The 27,501-nt window shown below is 46.9% G+C and overlaps 1 protein-coding gene across 1 annotated transcript in view; it reads right to left on the bottom strand.

Annotated features, from left to right (window-relative positions):
* NUP160 (nucleoporin 160) overlaps window positions 1-27,501 on the bottom strand; it is a 55,991-nt gene that overhangs the window by 10,655 nt on the left and 17,835 nt on the right. The window contains exons 13-30 of the mRNA XM_065403271.1: window positions 27,118-27,288; window positions 26,106-26,205; window positions 23,406-23,571; window positions 22,395-22,510; window positions 22,140-22,300; window positions 17,256-17,389; window positions 16,195-16,265; window positions 13,594-13,753; window positions 13,013-13,082; window positions 9,305-9,403; window positions 8,729-8,848; window positions 6,812-6,907; window positions 6,587-6,681; window positions 4,874-4,970; window positions 4,688-4,793; window positions 4,236-4,396; window positions 2,316-2,376; window positions 496-606 (exon numbers count right to left, since the gene is read on the bottom strand). Coding sequence (XP_065259343.1) covers window positions 496-606; window positions 2,316-2,376; window positions 4,236-4,396; window positions 4,688-4,793; window positions 4,874-4,970; window positions 6,587-6,681; window positions 6,812-6,907; window positions 8,729-8,848; window positions 9,305-9,403; window positions 13,013-13,082; window positions 13,594-13,753; window positions 16,195-16,265; window positions 17,256-17,389; window positions 22,140-22,300; window positions 22,395-22,510; window positions 23,406-23,571; window positions 26,106-26,205; window positions 27,118-27,288 — 2,095 coding nt within the window. The remainder of the gene's footprint in view (window positions 1-495; window positions 607-2,315; window positions 2,377-4,235; window positions 4,397-4,687; window positions 4,794-4,873; window positions 4,971-6,586; window positions 6,682-6,811; window positions 6,908-8,728; window positions 8,849-9,304; window positions 9,404-13,012; window positions 13,083-13,593; window positions 13,754-16,194; window positions 16,266-17,255; window positions 17,390-22,139; window positions 22,301-22,394; window positions 22,511-23,405; window positions 23,572-26,105; window positions 26,206-27,117; window positions 27,289-27,501) is intronic.

Genomic DNA, 27,501 nt, shown 5'->3' with positions numbered 1-27,501 from the left:
TTAAAGATTAATCTTTAATTCCTGGAGACTCCAGGACAATCCTGGAGGGTTGACAACCCTAGCTGCAGCCCAGGCTTTGGCACTCTGCAAGGCGGGAGGGTCCCAGAATTCCAGCTTCAGCCTGAGCCCAAACAAACACAAGTAAACAGCCCCTTAAGCCTGAGCCCTGCGAGCCCAAGTCAGCAATGGGTTTTTAATTGCAGTGTAGACATACCCTTTGAGTCTCTCACTATAAAGCAAATTTTCTAATCCTGTAACCATTCTCCTGACTCTTCTCTGAACCATTTACAAACACCCCTTGTAGGTTTCCCATTCCAGTACAGCCAGGTCCATCCCTGGTTCGCTTGTGAGATCTGACGAGATCACAAGACAACGTGGCTGCAGGTGCAAAACAGTTTCACATCACCCCTCCGTGCGTACGAACTACGCCCCGACTCTCTAAAAGCAGCTCGGAGCTGCTGTTCCGAGCCCTGTGGGCCAATATCCCACCCCTACCTGCAACAGCCGCTGTCGATGGGTCATGCTGCGCAAGAGTTAGTCGGATGTGAGCCAACATGCACTCCTTCTCCAAATCCTCCAGCTCCAAGATTTCTATCTGGCGTGCTGCTGTACAGAACAGATGTTTATTTAGAGAAGCCCAGTGCAGGCCAGATGTTTTACAGACAACGGGGATGGGAAAGGCCCTGCTTTACAGAGCTTATGGTCTAAACAGTCAATAGATAGAGGAAGATTGAGATGCAACCTACCAGTGACTGAAGAGAGCATTTAGGATATATGTCTACACCGTAATCTGGTGGGGGGATTACAGTGCGCGTAGACAGCTCTGACCTAGCACGAGACTCGATTATCTAGTTAAATCAAAACTCTTTCGGGTATATTGATATGCGCTGCAATCACTCCTCAGGACCGCAGTGCAGGCCTACCCTAAGTTAACACTTCCACAAGAGGATTACTAGCCTTTCGGGGACTCAGTGAAACCCATTTTTTAAGGAAGGACTTGCAGGAGAGTGTCGAGGCATGGCAGACGAGGCCAGAAAGGGAGCTCCAACCTCAGAGCACCCTAGGAAAGAAGCTGCAGCATCTGCAATTACGTATAAAACAAACCAAGTTTAAAACACCCTCAGCTGTGGTGACTAATGGAACCCTCTATCCCATCAAGATGCACATATTAGGTACTTGAGTAGCCACCTGACCTTTGCCTGTAGCCTTTGCCCTACCTCCCCCAGTGCTCACATCATGGCTGAAGTACATTGCAGGATATTCAGGGCAGGGGCCACGTCTTCTATGGTTGGATGGCACCTAGCGCACGCTGCAGCACTCAATGAACATGCAAGTTGCACACGTGCTCAGTCAGTGAAGCTAAGGGTGAAGAAGCCTTGGGGAATGGCCCATCCTGGCTTTCTGAAGGCTGCAGAAAAACTGATCTTCTGGAGATGCCATGTGCTGTGCTCTCCCTTAATCAAGGATGTATCTGGGGCACATGATAAAGCAGATCTGGACTCGCCAGAACACTCACGCTCTCATTTTAGCCGGCAACAACTAGAATTTGCTCTCAATGTTTTAAATAAGTGAAGGACTTTTAGATTATAGGTCTTCAAAATGGCTCCTCTGGACATTATGCAGAGGGGCTAGCATGCCTATGTGTCCCTCTTATCAACCTATGGAGTCATATTACAGCAAACAGTTGAAGAACAGAATTCACCTTGACTGACTTCTCCTTGCTAGTTTTTAAATGCAGCATTTAGACAGATCCAGTTAAGAACATTACAAATGCCAGACTCTGGTTAACAGAACAGGTAATTTTTATTATTATTCCTGTCTTTTGAAATGTTAAAGAAACTAGACACGGTGCCCCAGGCAGACCTTTTGTGGTGCCCATTTCCCACTAAATCACATGCCTTCAGAAAATATTTCGATACCGAAATGAAGATAAATACACATGCAAGACCAAGCAGGGGTCAGAGTGAAGTTTGTGGTGATGAAATATGCCCTTCCCTGAACTTGCTAGGAATAGGTTTGTTATGCAGACAATGTAAGACAAGAGGAAAGGCCATTGTTGTCATAACTCTGATGTTTTTGTATTTTTTACAAATCAGTCTGCTGGAATGTTAAGAATGCAAATATCAAGGCCAGGGGGGGGGGGGGGGGAAGTGGGTTAGAGAAAGGCAGCACACTTTTTGAATGCTACTTCAAGTGGTACAGAGGCTGTGGAAGGAGGGGAGCCCTCTCCCAGGTTACTAGCAAGTGGCACCACTTTTGAGTCAAAAACAAAGAGTCCTGGAATACAAGAATTATGGGAGGCGCCAGTGACTTACTTGGGACAGCTGTACACTCCCCATCATGGCTTCTCTTTGGGGATGCTCCTGGGCGTTCATACTGCCAGGAAGAAAAACATTTAGTTGAAGTTGGATTTCAAAGGGTAGGCCGCTTCCCATTCCCCGTCTAGTGCTCCATCTCAGACGCTGTCACACTGGGAGAGCTGTAGGGCTATACAGCAATTCCAACGGCTACAGGGGGGAGGGAGAGCTCAGTAGTTTGAGCATTGGCCTGCTAAACCCAGGGTTGTGAGTTCAATCCTTGAGGGGGCCATTTAGGGATCTGGGGCAAAAATCTGTCTGGGGATTGGTCCTGCTTTGAGCAGGGGGTTGGACTAGATGACCTCCTGAGGTCCCTTCCAACCCTGATATTCTATCTGTATGCAGCTAAAACAAGCACAGGGCACCCTGAATGGGACTGGGAGGTGAACTTCAAGGCAGTTACCATGGCTACAGGGTTCTGACAATTACAGCATTTGCAGGTTACACAATGGCTTCCGTTCTAAACCAGATTTTACACACTAAACATGCTCAAAAAGTTCTCCTTTGGGGCTACAATGCTGCCTCTTTGGTCTCAGCCAGAAATGGATTTCTCTTTTTTCCCCACCCTCAAGTACAAAGAAAATCCATCCATCTGCATGTGTTATAAGTCTGGGGGGGGGGGTGGGGGGGAGAAGAGAGAGGATGCATAAATATATTTTGTACTTTTTGCTTCCCGGACAGCTGACCAAAAAAAGCAACTGGGTTGTGTCTAGGTCTCAGCCATGAACAGTCAGTCAAGATGGAGAAAACTGGGAAAGTTCAGAGTTTTCAAGTTTTCGGCTGATCGTGGTTAGCAAGTATCTGAATATTTTAACCATCTGGAAGTAGTTGTCCTTGCCCCTTGTGCAACATGGGCCTTGTCTAGACAAACAGGTTTGCTGGCATAGCCGTTTGTTAGAACTATACCAGCCAAAGAGCTCTTCTGCCAGTACAGCTTAGCCCAGTTCCCCAAATGGACTCATCAGTACTGGAGTGAGGACTCTTTTGCCTGCAGAACTGTCTCCACACTGGGGCTTTGGCAGCAGAGCTGCGTTGGTCAGCTTGCAATTCTCTCACCCCCCACACTGACATAGCTATACGGCAATCCATTTTTCTAGCGTAGACCACGCCATAGTGATGTTATGAAACACAAAAGTTGCCAGCTTAATCCCTGCTGAGTATGATCAAAAGGGGGCTGAGAGAGCAGGCTAGATCCCCCCCACTCAGTCGGAGCCCTGGCTCAATGGCTGGTGCTGGCTCCTTCCTCCAGTCTCCCAATACACAGGGTCAGTCCTGTTTGAGGACAGCAGCAATAGTAGGCATTTGAGATTGGCAGCCACCAGCCTGTAATGCCTATGGCTAAGGCCCTACCAAATTCAGGTTCATTTTGATCAATTTCATGGCCAGAGGGATTTTTAATTCATCAATTTCACGTTTTCAGATGTTTACATCTGAAATTTCCTGGTGTTGTAACCTTGAGGTCCCAACAAAAAGGTACCCGGGGTGGGCCTCCCCCCCCCCACCCGCCCCACCCGAGGAGCCATGCAGGGGAAGGACAAGTCCTGTCCCGCCCCAGCCTGGCCGGGACTTGCAGCTAGGAGCCCCAGCTGGGGCACTCCCAGCAGAACGGGGGATATCTGATTTCATGGGGAAGGGCTTATTTCATGGTTCGTGACACGTTTTTCACGGCCATGAAATTGGTAGGGCCCTACCTATGGCCGACCGCACATACTCTATGGTAGCAGGAATGGTAGGTGAACCCCATTGGTGACATCAGAACGGCCTTACAGTGGAAGCACCTTCACAACGAGAGGGGTCGCTACTAAAAAAAAAACCAGGCCCATAGCCAACACTTGGACAGACAGTTTTAAAATAAGCCGAAGGTTCAAGATTTCATACCACTGCTCCGGAAGCCGGCTGCACTATCCATGCGTATTCTGGGCGGATGAGCCGTAAGCAGTTAATGGCAGCAAGATAGCAGTTCCCTTGTTTCTGAAGTCCACGGAGCGTCCGCACCTCCCTGCCCAGGCGCATGCCATATTCAAACATCACCGTCCCAGCTGGGGAAGAAGACGCGAACGTTTCAGCACACAGCAGAATTCTCTTTCCATTGGACTGAGTCCTCTGGGGATTTGCTGGCTATACACAGGAGGCACTGGCTAGGCCAGAGAGACGGGCAACAGTGCTACACCTAAGAGAGCCCATGGCATCTGGACAGATAAACAGCATACATCATGGAGAGAACTACACGACAGACTGTGCGTGGACACAAGATCTACCAGTACAGCTATACCAGGCAAGGAGAGCCCAGTGCCGAGATACAAGGGACTAGCGATGTCCGGGCGCCTTACCCTTGCGATAGTTGTGACGGTAGATGTGGAAAGCATAGAGCAGCTCATAGTAATTGTGAGTCATCAGGTCCACGGCGCGAGCTCGAGACTCGATTATTCCCACAACCTAAGACACGGGAGACACAGGAGTTTTTCAGCCGCCTTCCACGATATAGTTCTCCCCCCGGCCCACGGCCGGTGAATTACCTCATTATGGAGGTTCACATAGGGGAACTCCACCAGGTCCTGCAGCTGGGAGCGCTCGCACAGAACCACCACCAGCTGGCGCAAACAGTCCAGCTGCCTAGGAAGAGACAAAGGCAAAGCTATTCTAATGAACTTGGATAGGCAGGCAGGCAGGATGCACATCTGCCAGCAGAGTTCACAAGCCATGAGAGGTTCAGACTTGTGATGGGGGGTGAGGACTCCCCATCCCATTTAGACCCCAGGAGGAAGGCCTGCATTTGGCTTCAGGCCAAGCTTTTGGGAGGCGAAAGGAGGTGGCGGTGGAGAAATTTGCAGGCGGCTTGGCTGGAAGCAGGGAACCTGGACAGGGGAGCTGTTCTCTTCAAGCGTCTTAAGGAACAGAGTTCCTCCTTCCTTCCTCGCCAGAAGGTGAGCGATTCAGGCCGAACCTCCGCACTACCGAGTCCCATACATACACTCCCCGCCCGGGCTTACGAATCTGATTGGGGTGAGAAAGCCTCTCACTGACTGGCTGGCCAGTCTCTGCCCCTCTTGGTCGTGTGTTCTTCTCCTGCCAGGAAGGGGCTTCTCGGACAACAGACAGTCTGTTAGGACCTATTTAATGTGGGCTTGGGGGAAGTGGGGGGTGTTCTCAAACTATTTTTGCTGGGAACCCCTTTAAAAATATTTCAGACTGTGATGACCAGCCCCCCCCCACCCCACCCCCAATACCATGCCACCCAGCTCTGAAGGCAACACCATCGTCAGCAACAGGGCAGAAGTAAGGGTGGTAATACCATACCATGCAACCCTTACTTCTGCGCAGCTGATGGTGGGGGCTCTGCCTTCAGAGCTGGGTGCCCAGCCAGCAGCTGCTGCTCTCCAGCCTCCCAGCTCTGAAGGCAGCAGCACAGAAGTAAGGGTGGCAATACCACGACCCCCCTACAATAGGCTTGCGACCCCCAGTTTAAGAAACGCTGGCTTATAGCATACCCAGGAATAAACTGGGTTTTGGCTTTCAGGGTGAGAAGGAGCTGTGGCACCCAGGCAGACCCTCGGGTTAACCACAGCCAGGGTACACAGTTTTAAACACTACAGTCCGTCTACACTAAGTGCTAGCTGGGGTTTAACCATGTTAGGCAACCTGTTCACATGATTTAACTAACACCTTACTCACTCAGCGCAGACAATGCCTGTGCTCGGGAACCCCTGGGGCCCCAGGACGTGACAGCCTGCAGCTGGGCAACGAGCCCCAGGAGAGCAGGGGCATTTCCCGCTGCAGGGGCTCTCCAAGGGCTCTATGAAAAGCTGCTAGCTCCTGCACGCTTGCCCAGGGCCAGCGTCCGCTCCGTGACACTTGTTGCTGCCGACCTGGCCATCATCTTACTGGGTACAAGCAGTACCTAAAAAGCAGCTGGATGGATGAATTGGGGCTATGGTTTCATTGGGTTATACAGACAGGCCTGGCTCCATAAAGCCCGTATTCAGGATTCAGTCTGCTTTCATCTAGCTCAGTGCCATGGTGAAAGGATCCACGTTTGAATCCGACACGCATGAAGCATCCCAATCAGTTTCTTACACGGCACTGAACTAAGCGCAAATATCACATCGGAGGGATGGTAATGTTCTGTGCTAACAGCTTTCTGAACGGGCGAGCGGTTGTGAGACAGATGCTAAGTGCAGCCCACAGCTCAAACAGCAGAGCAGCAGAGTTGAAGGACACAAGGATGTTACCTGCTGGAATCTGGATTCTGGGTTAAGGCCTCATACGCTTGGCTATTGTGCCCTAAATCCAAGTGATGTTTGAAAATGCACGTCCTCAAAGTAGCCTAGAACACCAGAGAGCGTAACTCAGTTCAGTCAATATTATCTGTACCAATTAAGATAAATTCTTGGTGCCAGCAATAGCTGCTGCATGGAAAAAACCCAATGTCTCAGCACGAAAGAATTAATGCCTACCTGGCTTCTCCAGTCGTCAGCTGCTTCTGTGATTGCTAGCGTTGCTAACTGGATGACCAGTTCAGGTAAACCAATAATGTCCAGCAATCGCAGGACCTAGAGAGAAGACACACTCTGGTTTGGGATGTAGTGGTGTCTAAGAACATGGAGAATTTTGTTTTCTATACCATGAGAAAGTTATTTCCACGCTCACTGAATTCAGAAACAGCCAAAAAGATTTTGCCGATGTTTGCAAAAAACACGTTCGTTTTCCAGCAGCTGCCAAGAATTTCAAACCCAAAGAGGGATACTTTGGTACGTTATAAACAGGGCAGGGAATCGAATCGTGTGTTTCACGGCTAGGGACTTTTCTGCAGAATCCAACCCACAGAACTGTGATCCATGACTAAAACTTCTCTCTCTCTCTCGATGTTTATAAGCCCTTATGGTTGCAACGTCAACACAGCTAACCATTTGAGGGCTGAGGATTCTAAAAGAAATGTAGCTAACACACTCATCCATCAATCCTGAGTTCCTGCTTACACCTCTCCAGGTGCCAAAAGCACCAACTGTTCCCTACTCAGCTGCCACAACCTCCAACCTCCCTCTCACCCCCACGGAGAACTTATTTGTTCTGTAGTAGCACCCAGGAGCCTGAGTCATGGAACAGGCCCCACAAGGCACTGTACAGACAGAACAAAGTCTCTGACCCGCAACCACAATGCAGTTAGGCACTCTCAACAGAATTCACAGATTAAGGCCAGAGACTCTCACCTAGTGATTCCTGCATTAAGTCCACAACTGTTTGAGCTAGAGTACATCTTTTAGAAAGATGCTTGACAAAAGACATCAAGTGAGAGAATCGATCACATTCCTAGGCCAGTTACTCCAAGAGTTAATCACCCTCATTGTTAAACACTGGCACCTTATCCCTAGTCTGCATTTATCTGGGTTTAGTTTCCACCCAATGGCTCCCATCCTGCTTCTGTCTGATCGATTAGAGCCCTCTGCCAGCAGAAGTCTCTTCCCCACATAGATCAGTCTCCGAGAACCAAATCACCTCCTAGCCTTTTCTCGGATAATCTAAATAGACCAAGCTTCTGAAGTCTCCCTATAAGGCAGTTTCTCCAGACCGCAAACCATTCTTGCAGTTTACCAGAAGTTGAGGGGCAGACTAATAAATTGCATTTAATATGAGACACACACTACAAGAGATACTGTGCTGACTTCTTCACTTCCAGGTTTTAGCCAATAACAATCCCCATTTTGTATTTACCTACCAGCAACCAGAGATTTAGCTTACTTTTATTTTGATTTGTGATTTTCTTCCTGCTGAAAGGGAGGTGTATTCCTGGTTCTCTTTTTGTAACTTTAAAGTTTTGCTCAGAGGGAAATCCTCTGTGTTTTGAATCTGACTGCCCTGTGAGATTATCTTCCATTCTAATTTTACAGAGGTGCTGCTTTTACCTTTTTTCTTTCTAATAAAGTTCTGTTGTTTTTTTAAGAATCTGATTGTTTTTTTTAGTGTCCTTAAAAAACCCAAGGTTGGTCTGTGCTCATCTTGTTTATTCTCAAGCCTCCCCAGGAAAGGGGGTGTAAGGCTTGGGGAGATATTAGGGGGGAGATAGGGCTCCAAGTGGCCCTCCCTAAATGTTTGTTTAAATCACTTGGTGGTAGCAGCGTTTACCTAATCCAAGGTACAAGGAAAAATTTGTGCCTTGGGGAAGTTTTAACCTAAGCTGGTAGAAATAAGCTTAGAGGGTCTTTCATGAGGGTCCCCACATCTGTACCCTAAAGTTCAGAGTGGGGAGGGAACCCTGACATGGTGGCAGCGGTGGGAAGGCCTGCATGAAGTATGAAGACTGGCTGCCTTGGCAGCATCTGCAACTAAACTTTCATAGCAAGCACCAAGTTGCTGTACTATCATGGCAGCAATACCTTGTCATAATACTGCAGGCGCGGGGTGGAAGCCATCTCGCCGTCCTCGGCTCGGATCAGCCTGTCCAAGAACTCCTCTTTTCCAACTTCAGATGCAGCCTGACAGAAACAGTCCAGAGCCTGGACAAAAATAAAGTTGCTAAGTACTCTCTTTCTCAGGCAACTGACTCAATCCAGAATACAGGTGAACAGGACAGCTTGGTTCTGCGACAGGCTACGCAGGGTCACCACGGGCCAGTCCATTGAGCCCTTGCTAGCTATGTGTTTCCATAGGGGTCTCAAAGCCTCCCAGGTATTTAAAAACAATTTTCCCTTCTCCCTTCCCCGTCTGAAGGAGGAATAGCTCATCTCGGGTACACTTGTGTATATGAGTGAGTGGGTGTGAGAAAATCCAAGGGAAAGTTACGCTAAAGAAATGAGTTTTGCATTTCTTTCTGAGCAACACATCTTCTAGCCCTAGGAACAGAATATAACCAGCGGTCAGGTAAGTGTGACAGTCCGGATCCACACAGCCACCACTGAACCCCGCACATGAAGCAATGCTCCACTCTGGGAAGCAGTGAAGCTGTTTTGTACCTTGTGTCCCTCGCCCATAACAAGGTAACATCTTCCCATCAAGAAGCGACAGGAACCCACGTTCACGTGACACCAGGGCTGCAGCAGACGAATGTATTCCTAAGAGACAAAGGGCATCCTCTGATCAGAGACACAAAAGCTTTAACATTCCCTTAACGCTGATTATGAACCAACACGCCCCTGTATTCAGGCAAGATAGTCCCAGTTTTACCAGAGAAACAAACTGAGGATTTCAGCTTTGGATTCCTGCAATGCTCCTTTAGTGGCATGCTGTAACTATAGTACTAAGATTAACGCAGGGCACCAGGGTGACTCCATGTTCTGCTGATCCTATTTCCAGATGTCATTTGCAAACGAGGAATCTTAATGGCAAGTGTGAGGTGTGTTATCAGCAGAGTGTCTAGCGACAACTCTAGTTAACGGCACCTACACGTTTCTGTTCCAAAGGGCCTTTTTCAGGTGCTTGTAACAGTCACACACCTTTTGGACAGATCTTCCGGGTTGGGAATCTCCACGGGAAAAATCCATGTGAACAAAAGTGGTTCAGCTGCTTTCAGCACAAAGGTGGTGGGGGAAACTCCCACACACACTTGCCATCAGTAAATGACCTAATCTGAACAGCTCCAGCTTCTCAGTGGGAGGTGACAGGAATTGGAAATTTAGCATTTGAACATGCCCCGCATCAGATGGGTGCCTCTGGAGCGTGGGATGAAAAGCCATTTTGATTTGGCTGAGTTAAAAAGGGTCAACAAATATTTGATGCAAGCTCACTCCTAATAAGGGTTTAACAATCTCCCTCCGCCCCACCAGCACCATGTATGTCTATAGAACAACTCCGTCACATTCACTGTGCAGAAGGGCTTAGAATGAGGTATCTGGCACACAGCATACAGGTGGGTCAGAAGGAGCCCTACTTCAGTGCACACGGACACATGGCCAGCAGTCTAGCACAGTATTCCCTACCCTTTTCGGGCTGGCAAGCCTTTCAGGCACAAATTTTCGCATTACATTTATTATAAAAAAAGAGTAAAAAAAAGTATCAGTGATAGTGACAGGTCTATGTAATGTGATGTATTGGTGTGCATGTTTCAAGAAGTCAGCAGAGGACATTTGACCTTGAGGGGTCAGGGTGTGCGGCGAGTGAAGGAACCAGATAGTCTTTGCTTTAGATTGGTATGTAAAGGCTCATGTCCTTCCCCCCACAGCTTGCTTTGTGGGACCCCTGGGGCTCATGACCCACCAGCTTAGAAACACTCCTTTAGCAAACAGTGCCAGCTCTCGCTCTCTTTTCTGTTTCCCCTTTTCACAAGACAAGATTACATTTTAAAACTGTGCTGAAAGAACATATGTTTGAGGCAAAGGTAAGACGGTGCTGGGAAACTTTGCTCTAAACCCTTGTGCATAAGCATCGAAAGAATGTAGCTACATAGTCACCTGTGTTCTACCTACCTATGGTACTTATCCTGCCCCCACTATTCTAGTATCCGACTGTCCCACATCAAATGTGTTCATCCCGTTCCAGATGGGAACAGAGGCAAAGACATACTAAGGGACTTGAACCTACATTTCCCGAGTCCAAACTAGCCCCCTAACCACTAAGCCATCCTTCCTGTCTACATGTTGGTCCCACCTTTCCCTCATTCAGTAGTGGGGTCAGGGAATCTCACTCTCTTATTTTGGGTAACATTCTATTTGTGATCGCCAGGATGTAAATCTGGAGTAAATTCATTGAGGTTGCTCCAAATTTACATCCATATAAACCAAGATTACATGTAGGCCTTCGGGGGAATGGAGCAGAAGGTTGCAGGGGGTGAGGAACAGTCCACTTTTAAACAGTGGATAAAAATAAACGTTGAACATCTTCCTGCTGCCCTTTCTGGGACATGAATAAGGTAGCAGCCCTGCAGGAAAAGAGTGCGTGATCATGCAATCAAAGACCGTACCATAACACAAACACAAGGAGGCAGAAATCAGGTGGCACAAACAACCTTGCCATTTCCTGAACTGAATACTTTGCAATTCTGACATTCTTTTAGACAGTTTGAATATATGGGGTTTTGTATATAAACTGCAGCAGACCGATCCCTGCCCCAGGTGCAATCCATTTTGTGCACACACTGCAACACCGCTGATCCCCGTCCCCAGAAGTAATCCATTTCGGGGACAAAGAGCCTGTTTAAGTCCTACTAAAATGTACAAGAGAAAATGTGTGGCATGAATAATTCAGTAGCGACTGGCCTCCAAGCTCACTACACTTTAACATTTTCCATCAGCGTGCGGTGAAAGAAACATGCTGTTTTTCAGTGTAGGAGAGTAAAAAAATTCAGAGTTATAGCACCAAAAGCAACAACTGGGGGGAAAAAATCCCTTTGGCTAAAGAGCATGAAGTTATAGTTCAGAAGGTAATTCTGAGAACTGAGTAATGCACAGAAACACACCTGGAAATAGTAGCTTATATTGAAAACAATTTCTCATTCACATTGCTATCAACCCACTGAGAGAAGCAGGTGGTGGAAAGTTTGTTTATATGACATATTCTGGATGCTGTGTTTGGCTAACGGGTGTGTTCAGTACATCGCTCGCTGACTGAAATTGCAGTTCTCCAAATGGGCTCACAGAAGTAGTCTATGTCTGCTCTTGAAGTTAACCTGTTTACATTGTTGCAATAGCTAACAGGTGTCTGGGGGTTCAGATTCCTGAGTTTTAGTCACACCGCCCCATAGTCACTTTATCAAGCTCTAGAAAAGGGAAAATGCTACACGCCTACAGCATCTCACCTGAGAACGGGACCTGAGACGCAGAACTCCCCACCAACAAACTGCACAGATAAAGCTTAAGGCCTCCTTTCTGGGCTTTGCTAAAAATAACTAGAGTACTAAACTTCTGTGCAGATCAATTTCAAATACTTCCTGCACAGTCTGTGCTGTATAATCAATTTATTATCAGAGGGGTAGCCGGTTAGCCTGGATCTGTAAAAAGCGACAGAGTCCTGTGGCACCTTATACACTAACAGACTTATTGGAGCATAAGGTGCCACAAGACTCTTTGTCAATCAATTTATTGACATTTATCAAGGAGCTACTCCCAAATGACATTATATTCTTAACTTCTGGCTATTTTAGGATTAGCATTTATGAGTGGCGGAAGAATGTGGAAGATGTTTAATTTTTTTAAATATTATATGTTCCACCTGTTTGATTGTTACTGTATTTCCCCCATGGTTACCAGGTGTTAATTCCAGCAGGAGCGGACAAACATTTTTCAGAGCCTTCCAAGTACTTCTACTTAAAAGAACAATGCGGGTGTCAATCCCTTTGACGTTTACTTCTGTGGCTGGTCCTAGAGGGGACATCCCAGCCAGGATTTCATCCCAGGGCAGGTGAAGGCAAGAAGCCTGTAAGCTGAAAGGGGTGAAAGGTGCTAGCCCTGAACTGTGACAGTGTGATCTTCAGATGCAAGAGGGGCTGAGAGAACATCCATGAGAAACCATCCTTAATATACTTTCATATTAGGTTGTCTCAACCCCCACTAAGACTGTCAGGTTTTCTTACCCTATCTGGTTACAAAGAGGCTCCATGATATGCAAGCCAATTTCTGGTCTCCAGCTGTTCTCTCCCCCCCACTGGCTCTTTGCTGGTTGCAAGAGTAAACGGATCAGACACGCTGTTAAAGAGACAAAACCATTTGCCATGTGTCGAGCGTGCTTACCTGTAGCTGGGTGTACTGACAACTGCCCATCAAACATTCTGGGAAGAGGAAGCCAGGATTACTGGGCCATCTGAATATTAGATAAGGAACAGAGCAATTCCTCCATTGTCAGGGAAGAGCTTCAAGAACAGGCTTGAAATGTGTGAGCTTCTGATGCTCAGCGCTCACACAAGTCGTTCTGTAACAGGGTTTTCCCATCTTAGACAAAATGGGTAGTCCAGCTAAGTCCACCACCTCAGAGAACACCACTACACCCCCATCATGCATCTAAGCCAAATGTTTCAAACCTGGGGGCCTAAAGTTAAGGGTTTAGAACCCACATGTGAGCACCGAAAAGGTGGTCTGATTTTGAGAAGTTCTGAACACTCACAAATCCTACTGAAGTGAACTGGAATCAGGTCACTCTTACTTAAGGAGCTAAATACAGATTCAGGAGCCCAGGGTTGACAGCTTTGGCCTCATTAATTGTGAGACATTCCACATGCTCTCCAGGGAGACGTGTGCCTATTTCCAGCTTCCGGGTCCTGAGCTACGTTCAGTTAGAGACACACCTTCACTCTGGCTTAATAATTCAAGGATACAAGAGTGGCAGGAGATCAGCGGCAACTGCAGTGATCAGATGAGGCCAGTTCAAACTAGTTTCACTCAGAGAGGTATTAGGCTGGGAGAAGAGGTGAGATATTATGTGTTTTCTGGCCACTTCCTGAAAAAATAATTCCACGATTGTCTGAGGGCTGGACACTAAAAGACAAATGAAAGAAGGGTTGACAAGCTACATACACACAGCTTAGTAGACATACCGTATATACTCGTTCATTAGCCCCTTCGTTTATAAGCCGACCCCCCAAGATGGTTAGGTAAAAATAGCAAAAACTGTATGACCCTTTCATAAGCCGACCCTATATTTCAGGGGTTGGCAAACTTTGGCTCCCAGCCATCAGGGTAAGCAGCTGGCGGGTAGGGATGTTTTGTTTACTTGGAGCGTCTGCAGGCATGGAGCCCCTCAACTCCCATTGGCTGGGAATGGCGAACCGTGGCCACAGGGAGCTGAGGGGCTCCGTGCCTGCAGACGCTCCAAGTAAACAAAACAACAATGTATTAGATATTCAATTAAATGATTCCATAGAGTTTAAAATCATCAGATTTTGGTGTAGACCCATTTATAAGCCGACTCCCGCTCTTTGATGTGACACTTTTTTACCAAAAATATTCGGTTTATGAACAAGTATATACGGTAATCTCTTCCTAGCCAAATCTGTATACTGTGCTCATCACAAGGAGTCCACAGGCTACTTATACACCCAGCGTTTAATACTCTAACACAGTGGTTCTCAACCAGTGGTACGTGTAACTCTGGGGGTACACAAAGGTCTTCCAGGGGTACATCAACTCATCTTGATATTTGCTTAGTTTTACCACAGGCTACACAAAAGCACTAGCGAAGTCAGTACAAACTAAAATTTCATACAGACAATGACTTGTTTATACTGGTCTATATACTATACACTGATATGTAAGTACAGTAACTCCTCACTTAACGTTGTAGTTCTGTTCCTGAAAAATACGACTTTATGCAAAATGATGTTAAGTGAATCCAATTTCCCCATAAGAATGAATGTAAATGGGGGGGGTTAGGTTCCAGGGAAATTTTTTTTGCCAGACAAAAGACATTATATACATATACAGTATAAGTTTTAAACAATTTTAAACAAACAGTTTAATGTTGTACACAGCAAAGAATGATTATAAAGCTTGGTTGAGGTGGTGGAGTCATAGGGTGGGATATTTCCCAGGGAATGCCTTGCTGCTAAATGAACTAGCACTCGGCTGAGCCCTCAAGGGTTAATACGCAGTTGTTAATGTAGCCTCACACTCTACAAGGCAGCGTGGACTGAGGCAGGAGGGAGGAAACACAATAGATGTAGGAGGGCAGTGGCTGCAAACACTTCCCTGCAAACACTGAACAGGACGATGAGCCCACGCGATCCAGCTGGAGCGCACCACGCCCTCCTCCTGACAGCACATGCACCGCTGCACAGGTGCTGACTTTCCAAAGTGCTGGGGGGTGCGTGCATGACTGAGAGAGAGACGTGCATTGCCCCTTTAAGTATGTGGACACCACTTCAAGTACATTGCCCTTTTAAGCAGAGCAGCCAGTTCAGACAGGAAGCAACAGCTTCCTGCAAGCTCTCCTCTCTCTTGTGGAGAGAGGGGGGGGGGGGGGGGGGGCAGGAACAGGGGGACATCCTGACATCAGCACCCCTCTCCCCCACAACGCCAGCAAGCAGGAAGCTCCCAGGAGCAGCTCCAAGGCAGACAGCAGGTCAGGAGCAGCACGGCAGTGGGGCGAGGGCCACCTGAACTGCTGCTGGGCAGCTGCTGAGCCACATACCTCACAGGGAATGATGGGGAGCTGGTTCTAATCCCCACAAGGAGGGGCTGCTCTTCCAGAGAGACGCTATAAGGGAGCATCGCACAACTTTAAACAAGCATGTTCCCTAATTGATCAGCAACGAAACAACGTTAACCAGGACAACGTTAAGTGAGGAGTTACTGTACAATTTTTATATTCCAATCAATTTATTTTATAATTATATGGTAAAAATAAGAAAGTGAGTAATTTGTCAGGAATAGTGTGGCTGTGACACGTCTAATGGACAGTGTTGCTAATACAGAGTTGTGCTGTCTGCAAAATGAGGTTATTCAAGCACAGTGTTTCAGTGTTATGCATGTTCCTCTAGACTAGAGGCTAGTCCACAAAGGGTAACAGCCTACTCCTGCTGCTAGTTATTGTAGTTAACCATGTGGCTCGAGTGGCAGTGGTAGAATGGTTGAACTCTGCTGATAAGTAGAAGGGGCTTTACAGACGCACAAACCATTTCTCATTTTTAAAAAACGTAGGAAATTACATACAAAAAACTACATTAAAAGAGTTATTAAAAAAGTGATAGGTTGCAAAGTCACGGGAAATGCCTGAGTGGAGGCTGGCTTTACTTTGGCCACACACAAAATTTTTGTGGACCACAAGAGGGTGGGTGATGAACATATTGAAAATAAGCCCCTTGAAACTGGGCACCCAAGAACCGAGCCCCCCTCCCTCCCGCCCCAATCACTAGTCATGTCTGAAAGTATGAGCTTAAAGTCAGAATTAAGAGCGGAAGACCTTGTAGCACATCTCTTACCTAGTTTATGTGGTGTTAAGGCTGTGGTGTCTGTTAACTCCAGTACAGACAAGTGCTGCAGGTTGGATTCCCTAGAGGATAAAAATCTAGCTATAAAAAGAGAGACAAGCACATCCTGTGTTACACATTCTAACACTGTCCACACTGAACCCAACTGTCCACTGAAATGACCAGGGTGTGAAACCCTGCCACGGCACAGCAAAGGCAGACTCAGTACCCAAGGGAAAGTCAGAAATCTAAAATGCTTTGAATATTTTCAGTGTCCATTCGCAATACAGCTGGAAAGAGAAATGATAATTTACAGTTGTCAAAGCTACTCTACATCAGTCCAGATTCTCAAATATGACTGCTCCAGGCCAACAGATGGAAAAGAGCAACTCGCTGTTCAGTGAGTTTTTAATGAATAGTAAAAACCCAATTACTGACCATTATGCCAAAATTACAGTACAAAAATATAAAGAGTTGGGAATTGGGACAGGAAGAGAACAAATCAAAGGTGGGAGGGAAAAATCAAACTGTATCTTGTCAGTGTTTCATACCGATTTAGACACTTGGTATTTCACAAAGTTTTACTGATCAAACCTAATATAGCCGCCTAAAAGTCACTTCCAACAAGTCTCACAGGACTTGTCTGTACGGGGGGGGGGGGGGGGAGAGGAGCAGCTTTTGTTTGTGTCTTTGTAGAATTCCTAAAACGAAGCTTCCAGTCCATCCACCCAGGAAGAACCACCTCTGACGTAACAACTTGGTAAATGGAAGCACTTCCGCTGCGGAGCACAAATCTTTCAGGGAGAACAGAAGCAGCGGAACACTAACAATGAAGTGGCCCTCCCCCTCCCCGCAAGAAGAAAGTTAGACCAAGGATTTGAGTTGACAACAGTCTCTTAAACTTACATTTAAGACTCTCTTATCACCCAAAGAGGTAATTTCTTTAAGATTCTTAGAATTAGAACCCAAGATGAGCTCTCATCTGTCTAAAGGGCATTTCAGACATCTCAAAGAATTTATATGAAACCTAGCAATCCACTTTGACTAGAAAGATTGGGAACACAAGCACTTACAGCGTGTCGACTGGAACGTCCGACGCCAAGCACTGACTCGCCCACCTGATCAGGTAATAAGACAACAGCAAGGGAGAGGTGCGATGTAGCAGGTCCTGCTGAGACTGGAACAGCTGGCCCCCTCCCAGAATCATCTGTAAAGAGACCAAAGCAGCTGGCATTGTAACTGAGGCCAGGGATAGCCAATGGCTTCAGCTTGAGACAGAAGACAAAAGTGACATCACAAAGAGTGTCAAAGGTCAGCATGGGGCCCAGCCTTCCTAGCCATTAGTGGTCACGGAGCATACGCTAAACAGAAACAGGACACTTGCATTCCAAATTGTTAAACAGACCGGCACCAAAACAACAAAAGCTGCACATTCATTTTGTTTCATTACTTCGGTGCAAGCTGGTATGCAGCTCAGTCCTTACCCAGGGCCACCCAGTGAAAGCTTAAACACGGAGGTAAGACTACAAAGATCTGAAGGGCATGAAGCACAAAGAGGGGAGAGGAGCTGTTCTGAGTTCCACAAGGGGACAGATAATTTTATTTCTTTTCTGTTAATTATGAAAGGGAAATTGGAGGCTGAAATTGGGTGTTACAGAGGCAGCACCTCTCAGGCCCAGTCTATGTGTAAGTTTCATTGGTATATTTCAGTTGGGGGGGGGGGGGGGCGGGGGTTAAAAAATAGTTGCATCTGTAAGAACCCTAGAGTAGACAGTTATATTGGTGTGAAGATGCCTTATATGGATATAGTTATTCCCCTTCCTATGTGTGCATAGCGATACCAGTGTAATGCGCCTTTATACTGATATGAGTTTTCTTTATCAAATTGTCACTGAACCAGTTTTAGACTTGGTTTTGATAAGTCTGGTAAGCTGGTCGTAGGAATCAATCTTGGACTAAGCGTTCACAAGCTGATTCAGGTTAAATTAAATGGAATGATAATCAAAACCAGGCTGTCAACTCTGGCTTTTGATTTCAAAAGGACAATGTGACACATGGCTAGAAAGGGTTAAACATCCTGCAAAATAAATAACCCTCAAAAGACATGTGGGGAGATGTTTGTGTTTTTGTGTATTTACATATGTATGAGTAGGGTCGACAATGTAATCAACAGTCCCTGTCTATGCTGTATTCTGGGGAATTCGTTAAGTCAGCTGGACTGGATAGATCGAAGACTTACATGTGGAGGAGGTTTGGAATTTCTTTAAATCAACTATACAAAAACTATCTGCAATTTGCAGCACAAGCAAGGGGGAAAAAACTTGTAGTGAAAGTCTCCAGACCCAGCTAGATGAATAACCACCTTAAAGGTTTTGAAGAGTAGGCCAACAGCCTACAGGGAATGGAAAACGAGATTGATCAGCAAAGAAAGCCACATCATAAAGGTTAGAAAATGTAGGAATAAGGTAAGAATTGCTACAAATCAAGCTAAATTAGCTCTTGCCAAGGAAATTAAGATACATAAGATGTCTTTTAATTATATAAAAAGAATAAGGAAGGATACGTTTGGGCCACCGTGCAGTGTGGACGAGATTAAAAATAATTTAGGTATGGTCCAAAATCTACAATGAATACTTTGCCTTGGTTTTCAGTAAGGGGGATAATGTGAAACATGGGCATGAAGGCAGGATGGCTGATAGAAATGAGTGTCTAGAAATGGAAATGGCCACAGTTGACGTGGAAGAAAAACGTAAAGAGCTTAATGTGCTCAAATAAGGGCAACTGGATAATTTCCACCCCAGAATACTAAAAGAACTACACATGATACTGTTAATCTGGTAGCAAGGATTTGTAATACATCCATCTATTTGGGGGTAGTACCATATGACTGGAGGATATGTAATATTGTAGCTATATTTATAAAAGGGAAAAATTGATCCAGGCAATTACAGCCTGATAGTTTGACCGTAGTAGAATACAAGACTTTAGAACAAATTGCAAAGGAACGAATAATGAAATTCATGAAGGTAAACTGAAAAGGAGACGTACTGCAACACAGGTAGATTGTGCCACACTAACCTGATTTCTTTCTTTGAGAAAATAACTGATGTTTTAGAGAAGAGAAATGCAGATCTAATGTACTTACACTTCAGTAAGGCATTTGAGTCAGCACCATATGTGAAATTATTAGTTAAATTAGAGAAGACAGGAATAACTAGCTAAAGCAGTGGTTTTCAAACTGGGTTATGCGTATCCCTAAGGGTACATGAGTTCTCATCATGGGGTACACGTGAAAAGTCCTGTGATGGCAGACAACGCATTTAATTAGTAAAACTTGGCAATCTAACCATAAGTATATTATGACCCTATTTCAGATGGGGGTACATTGTAGACTACATTATTTGGAAAGGGTTACACAATCTAAAAAGTCTGAAACCCACTGAGCTAAAGGAAGAAAGGCAAGAGGTTGTGCTGAAAGATGAACTATCGGACTGAAGGGAGGTTACTAGTGGAGTTCCTCAAGGATCGGTCATGGGGCCAGACTTACTGAATATTTTTATTAATGACTTAGGCACAAAAAGTTGGTGTGTGCTAATGAAATTTGCTGATGATACAAAGCTGGGAAGCATCAATACGGGGGAGGCCTGGAATATTATACAGGAAGATCTGGATGACCTTGAAGATTGAAGCAACAGAGATGGGATGAAATGCAACAGTATAAAGTGCAAGGTTATGCACTTAGGATCTAACAACAAGAATTTCTGCTACGAGCCGGGGGCTCATCAGTTGGAAGTGACACAGGAGGAGAGACCCCTCGGTGTGTTGGTCAATCACAGGATGACTATGAATAGGGCCCTATAAACTCCTGGTCCACTTTGGTCAATTTCACAGTCATGGGATTTTAAAAATAGTTAATTTCACAGTTTCAGATGTTTACTTGTGAAATGTCATGGTGTTGTAACAGTGGGGGTCCTGATCCAAAAGGGGACCAGGTGGGGGGGACCCCCCTCCCCACGGGATTTCCACCCTCACTTCGGCGCTGATGCTGGCAGGGGTGCTGCCTTCAGAGCTGGGTGACCAGAGAGCAGCGGCTGCTGGCCTGGTGCCCAACTCTAAAGTTAGAGACAATGATGGTTGGGGTTTTTTCCACCTTCCTCTGCAGTGTGTGGGTGCGGGTCACTTGCCAGGATTATCTGGGTGTACCTCAATCATTTCCCTGCCATTGTGGGGGCCTCTGGGTGCACCTTGGTCCCTCCAATTCTCCGCCTGAGTCAACTAATAGCCTAGTCTCCTGCGGGCTGTAATATTTGGGTCTGATGTCGGTTGTTGGGTTTAGTGCGCAGGGTGGTGTTGGTGATTTGTGACACTGAGGAAGTCGGACTAGATGATTTTGGGGTCCCTTCTGGCCTTAAACACTATGATATAACTACATCCACATGTACTGCTTTAGCTATCCCGGCCTGGCTGAAGTGGTTACCAGCTTTCCAGTGCAGAAAAGGCTTTAGTCTTCAGCCTGCTCAGTTCAGTCTCTTTGGGTATGTCTACACTACAGGATTAATCCGAATTTATATAATTCGAATTTAGGAAACCGATTTTATAAATTCGAATGTATTCGGCCACACTAGGCACCATTAATTCGGTGGTGTGCGTCCAAGCTACCGTAGTAGCATCGATTTCCAGAGCGTTGCATTGTGGGTAGCCAATAACATTGAATTGCCAATAACTTCGAATTGCGGCCACACTAACCTTAATTCGGATTAACAATACCGATTTAGACGCTACTCCTCTCGTCGAGGAGGAGTACAGAAATCGAATTAAAGGGCTCTTTAATTCGAATTAAATGGCTTCGTTGTGTGGACGGGTCAAGCGTTAATTCGAATTAAAGCAGCTAAATCCGAATTAAAGTCGTAGTGTAGACCAGGCCTTTCACTGTGATGGAGAGCTGGGGAATTAATGCAAAGAGAGGGGAACCTGCAGGTGGTGCTGTTCGGGAACAAAGCACTGAAAATGCTGCTCCCCTACAGCGAAGAAAGGGATTTGCTTGCTGCCCTAGCACACAGCATGTCAGCAGTAAGACAGGAAGAGAGCCAAAGCTCCAGCTGAAGGCACCGGGGCAGATCAAGATCCTGAAAGCCTAACGGCGCAAGGATCCATCAATATCTGATGAGGTTCAACAAGGACAAGTGCAGAGTTCTGCACTTAGGAAGGAAGAATCCCATGCACGACTACAGACTGGGGACCGACTGGCTAAGCAGAAGTTCTGCAGAAAAGGACCTGGGGATTAGTGGACAAGAAGCTGGATACAAGTCAGCAGTGTGCCCTGGTTGCCAGGAAGGCCCATGGCATATTGGGCTGTATTAGTAGGAGCATTGCCAGCAGATCGAGGGAAGTGATTCCCCACTCTTCGGCAGGTGAGGCCACACCTGTAGTATTGCGTCTGGTTTTGGTCCCCCCACTACAGAAGGGATGTGGACAAATTGGAGAGAGTCCAACGGAGGGCAACGAAAATGATCAGAGGGCTCAGGCACATGACTTACGAGGAGAGGCTGAGGGAACTGGGCTTATTTAGTCTGCAGAAGATAAGAGTGAGGGTGGATTTGATAGCAGCCTTCAATTACCTGAAGGGGGTTCCAAAGAGGATGGAGCTTGGCTGTTCTCAGTGGTGGCTGGTGACAGAACAAGGAGTAATGGTCTCAAGTTGCAGTGGGGGAGGTCTAGGTTGGATATTAGGAAACACTATTTCACTAGGAGGGTGGTGAAGCACTGGAATGGGTTACCTAGGGAGGTGGTGGAATCTCCATCCTTAGAGGTTTTTAAGATCAGGCTTGACAAAGCCCTGGCTGGGATGATTTAGTTGGTGTTGGACCTGCTTTGAGCAGGGGGTTGGACTAGATGACCTCCTGAGGTCTCTTCCAACCCTGATATTCTATGATAATAGGTTTCTGGACCATACTCACAGCATCGCCTAGCCTCAGCAACAGCTGCTGTAAAATCAACAAGTCCCGGCAGATTAGGAAGCGGGTGATGGCCATCTTGCACACACCCCGGCATACCACAGTCACTGCTGTGCCACTACCATAGAGCTGAGAGAGGTTCATTCGCACGTTGAGGGGCTGAGCTGAAAGACAGGATAAGAATGGAAGCTAGGTCAACTGCAATCCTCAAACCTCTACCACCTTACTAGCCAAACCGCAAAGGTTGTGTCGTATCACCTCTCTCCATTTCCAGCTCCGTCTCATAGTCCATTTCCCGGATCAGCACCCCAATGGCATGGATAGGGTTTCTGATCTCCTGCAGCTTACTGTGAATATCTTCCATCACATTCTCTCTGCAAGGGCACACAAAATTCACCTGCATCAATGTATGTAATGTCAACAGACCCCCTCCATCAGTGGCCCCCATAGTAAGAGACCCAGAAGTGAAATTGGTCTGACCACTGCAGATATTGTAGAGGGAGAATTCCCCTCCACTATAATAAAAACATCTTTTTGACCCATGAAGGCACCATACTCAGGGTGAATCCACTTGCTCCTCTCCTACCCACTCTATAGAGCAGTGGGTCTCAAACTTTTTTTTACTGGTGACCCCTTTCGCATTGCAAGCCTCTGAGTGCGACCTTCCCTAATAAATTTAACACCCTTTTCAATATATTTAACACCATTATAAATGCTGGAGGCAAGCGGGGTTTGGGGTGGAGGTTGACCGCTCACTCCCCCCCATGTAATGACCTTGTGACCCCCTGAGGGGTCCCGACTCCCAGTTTGAGAACCCCTGCTGTAGAGGAATAACTTGTACTTGGCTGAGGGTACTGATGCTCCATGAGATGGTGTGCGAGGATCATTCTAAAACCAGCTAGCTAGGGAGGTTCAGCTATTTGGATACACTTGCTTTCATGTTGTGAAGAAGACTATCCAACTCAAAACTGAAGCTCCTGCTTCTGGACGCCATGGTTCAGAACTCCTTGCCACTTTAATCATTACTGGGGAGAGTTTCCAAGCATCTACAGGATTTAGGAGCACAAACTCCACTGAAAGCCAATTGTGACGCGTGCTCCCAAATCCTTGAGGTGCTTGGAAAATCTCCCACTACAGAGCTAGAATTCACACATCCCGAATCACACTTAGAAGAGTCGGGTAAAGGGCTGTCTAAGGCAAACCCTGCACAAACAATTCGTGCCTTCATCTTTTCACAAAGGACATACGTTACACAAAGAGTTCCCTTACGTGTCATTGGCTATCAAGTCTTCCAGGATCTGCTCTGCAGCCTTCTCTGGAGGCTGAAGGCGGGAGCAAGCCATTTCCATGACGAATGCCATTTCCATGGAAATAGATTCTCCAATCAGCCGAAGGCACTGGACAAGGCACACGACATCGCGAGACATCTCCAGATCTGCAGTGAAAGAACCTGACTGTACTCTCATGCAAATCGTTTCAAGGCAAAACCAAGTTAGTTCAGCTCATTTCATAGGAAAGCTTCTTGGGGCAAATTTGCCCCAGCAACACAAGACTCCATCTGGCTCCATAACTAACTAACTAGATAATTACAGGCTGACTACATGGAGGAGCTGAAGATGGTAAGATCTCGGTGCAGTTTTGTATGAAAACCGGTAACAGGAAATTTCCCTTCCGCCTTCTCCAGTTACAGGACCTGGATGAAAATAAACTGAACAACTGGGGAAAACATGCCTAGAAAATAAAAATCACAGCCAGACTCGGCCTCTCATGCCTCGGCTCCATGCACAAGGATTCTGCATCCTTAAGCAATTTCCCAGCAGCTCATAAGGACCAGAGATAGCCCATCCGCAGACCTGTTTTGTCTAGAATACCAAGAACAACGCTGCAATCTCTAATCTAATGTATTTTTTAAAAACTCTTCACTAAGGAACAGGTATCTCTAATCCAGGCCCATGACACCTCCACTGGCCCAGCTGTCTGCACTTGGAAGAGTCCTTTGTACCTTCCATTAGGAAACACTTATGCTATTGCAGTCACTTCTAACAACTGCTATAGTTAAAATCGCAAGAGGGTTTGAGTCGAGGGGCGCCTATCCTGCAGCCCCAGCCCGAGGTGCCGCGGTGGGGAGAGAGAGCTGGGGGGAGTCTTCTCTCCCCGCCATAGCCCTGGAGCACCCTCCTGCATCCCAAACCCCTCATCCCCGGCCCCACCCCATAGCCCGCACCCCCAGCCGGAGTCCTCACTCCCCGAGCCCTGAGCCTCATCCCACACTCCGAACCCCTCATCCCGCCACATGAATTTTGTTATGTGCACCGATATGAAGGTGATGTGTCACACACAGCCTCCATATTGGTGCACGTAACAAAATTCATTCTGCACATGGGTGGGGAAAATTAGAGGGAACACTGGTTTCAGTTATAAACCACTGTTGTGCTTAAAAGCTTTCAGAAAAACATCACTGATAAAACTTTCATCCCTAATTTGTGTCCTAAAGGAGACTTTCAATTTTTGAGCAAAAAAAAAAAAAAAATCTAACGTTAGCAGTTTGAAACAAGCAAGGGATAAGACTTCTATGCTGGTGGGAATTCCTTGGATTTCTTGAGCGTCCAGCTTTGCTTCTCTGAATGCACTGAAACTTTAGTGTCTGGGAAATCTGAATTTGGGCAGCAGGCAAAAGAATTTAAGTTCAAGGCAAATGGATATGGATGTGTGGTAACACGTTATAGTTTCCCAGTTCATCACCAGCATATGCATAAGCGGACATTGAGCTGGAACTTTAGCTCGGCCAGGTTGCACATCATGGAATATTTTCTATTCCTGTTTTTCTGGTTAAATGTGTAGCTCAACGTGTATTCCAAGACACACACAGGGCAAGCTGTTGCATAGGTAATATTTACAATTAGAACAACAGATTTTACATCCCAGAACTTTCAGGGGTTGTAGAGGTGAAACCTGAACATCACATAGGCACCGTTTCAATGTAAATACACATAATACAAAAAAAAGCACATTAAAAGAAATTAAGCCGACAACATCAGGCAATGTCAGAATGAAAGTTGCCAAAGTAGGTAAGGAGTAAACATTCATTCTGACCTGTGAACCCTGCCTATCAAGAGAGCTCACAAAAGAAGGGAAAGTGAAGAGCCCAGCAGAGTGGTACAAACTAGACATTTTAAAGTTGATTTTTGGGGAGAAGGGATCTTCGAGGCCCTTGGTTGGATCAAAAAATGGCTAAGGCACAAGGCTAAGATGATTATGATAATATGTGAATGCTTCATTCTATTAAGTCACCACATGTTTTGATTGGGTATTTTTAACGGGACAAGGCTGCCACTTTTTCCTGGACATGGATCTCCTGGGCATCACTTGCTAACTTGCAGGAAAAGAAGCAGCTTAGAGGACAGGTCATGATCTTCATAATCATGGCTGCCACCACGCCCACCATCTGCCACCACCAAGAATTTAACACCACGTCATTAGGCCTTCCTTGCCCTAATCCTAGAAGATACAACCCAAACAGGTCAGGCTACGGAGAGGGACCCAGATGACATCTGAACCCTGACCACACCTGGGATGTGAATCTAACATTCAGGCATTGGAAACCAGTAAGAGGTGTTCATTCAAAGCGGCTGCATCTCCAGAGATAGCAAAGCACGCACCCATTGCTGGGGGCTACGTTATGCACTGACTGAAGGTTAGAATTCCACTCTTTGATTTTCTTGAACTAAGTCGCAGCAACATTTTATCCTTAACACACACACACAAGTCTCCAAGCTTTCCAAAAGGGAATCTACCACTAGGTTCAGGCTAAGCAGGGGAAGTTTCAACCCAGACAACTTCAGAAAGTTCTGAGCATGTAAAAAAAGGATTAGCATGGAAACTTTTATGTCCTTAAATACAGAGCTTGTGACACGTATGCTGTAATTTCCTCTACAGTGGAATGGCTTCCCCAACTTCCCTCCCCTTTACCATCAAAGATGGTGCTGTCATCCTCAGTCAACAGATGCTCATCAGGCAAGAGATACAGATGATCCACCAGGGAACAGGGCACAAGGAAAGACAGGAATCCCTGGGAAAGTGAAAGATAACCCATCGTTTAAGTCTCAGTTAGGAAAATGCCCTGGAATCACTTAAAGAACTCCAATGGTAACTCAGTACATTCAGACCAGACCAGGGGTGGGCAAACTTTTTGGCCCGAGGGCCACATCTGGGTGGGGAAATTGTATGCAGGGCCATGAATGTAAGGCTGGGGCAGGGGGTTAGGGTGCGGGAAGGGGTGCAGTGTGCAGTGATGGGGTCAGGGCAAGGGGTTGGAGTGCGGGATAGGTGCGGGGTGCAGGAGGGGGCTCAGGGCAGGGGGTTGGGGTGGAGGAGGGGTGTGGGGTGCAGGGGGCTCAGGGCAAGGGTTGGGGGCTCAGGGCAGGGGGTGGGGTGCAAGATGCAGCAGGGGGCTCAGAGCAGGGGGTTGGGTACAGGAGGGAGTGTGGGGTGCGGCAGGGGGTTGAGGTGCAGGCAGAGGGCTCAAGGCAGGGGGTTGGGGTCCAGCCCGGCGCCGCTTACTTGGAGTGGCAGCAGCGCACAGCGGGGCTTGCCTGCCCTGGCCCCGCGCCGCTCCCGGAAGTGGCCAGCATGTCTGGCAGTGGCTGGAGGGGGGGGGGGGGGAAAAGAGGAGGAGAGGCAGCTCTGCTGCCCTGCCTGTGGGTACCACCCTCGAAGTTCCAATTGGCCACGGTTCCCAGGGAGCTGCAGGGGGTGGTGCCTGCAGGCGAGGGCAGTGTACAAAGCCCTCTGCACTCCCCTTCCACCTGGGGGAGGGGGGGGGGGCACCCAGGGACATGGTGCTGGCTGCTTCCAGGAGCTGCGCCACAGGGCTGGCAATCCCGTGGGCCGGATCCGGCCTGTGGGCCGTAGTTTGCCCTCCCCTGGACTAGACCAGTGCAAAGTGTCTACAGCATAAAGCAGCTCCTGCTTTGTGCCTCACCTTTTTTAGCAGGCACACCATGTTAGTATATGGATTCAGGTGGAGAGCAAGAGGGCGTGAAAGTGCTTCTTGGTACTGAAGGCAGCAGGCATAGAACTTGGACCAGAACTCAACCTGTAACTGTCGAAACTCTTCCTGGGAGAATTCGTATTCTGTCACACTGCCCTGGAGCTGGGGGGAAACAGCAGAATATCAGGTCAGGTTTGACTCCCCAAAGATGGCAATTCGGCACTACAATGGTATTTTACAGCTCTGCCTCCCACTGAAGGAGGGTTTAATTTTTGTGTGTGTGGCTGGTACATGGAGTATATTAATCTTTTTAAAATGTCAAACAAAGAACCTGTGTCACAGGAAGGTTAGCATTGCACAGCTAGGCACTCAAAC

Source organism: Emys orbicularis, chromosome 4, assembly GCF_028017835.1.
Source record: "Emys orbicularis isolate rEmyOrb1 chromosome 4, rEmyOrb1.hap1, whole genome shotgun sequence".
Classification (NCBI taxonomy): domain Eukaryota; kingdom Metazoa; phylum Chordata; order Testudines; family Emydidae; genus Emys; species Emys orbicularis.
Note: the sequence above shows the minus strand (reverse complement) of the source record. Positions and strands in the feature narration are given on the sequence as shown.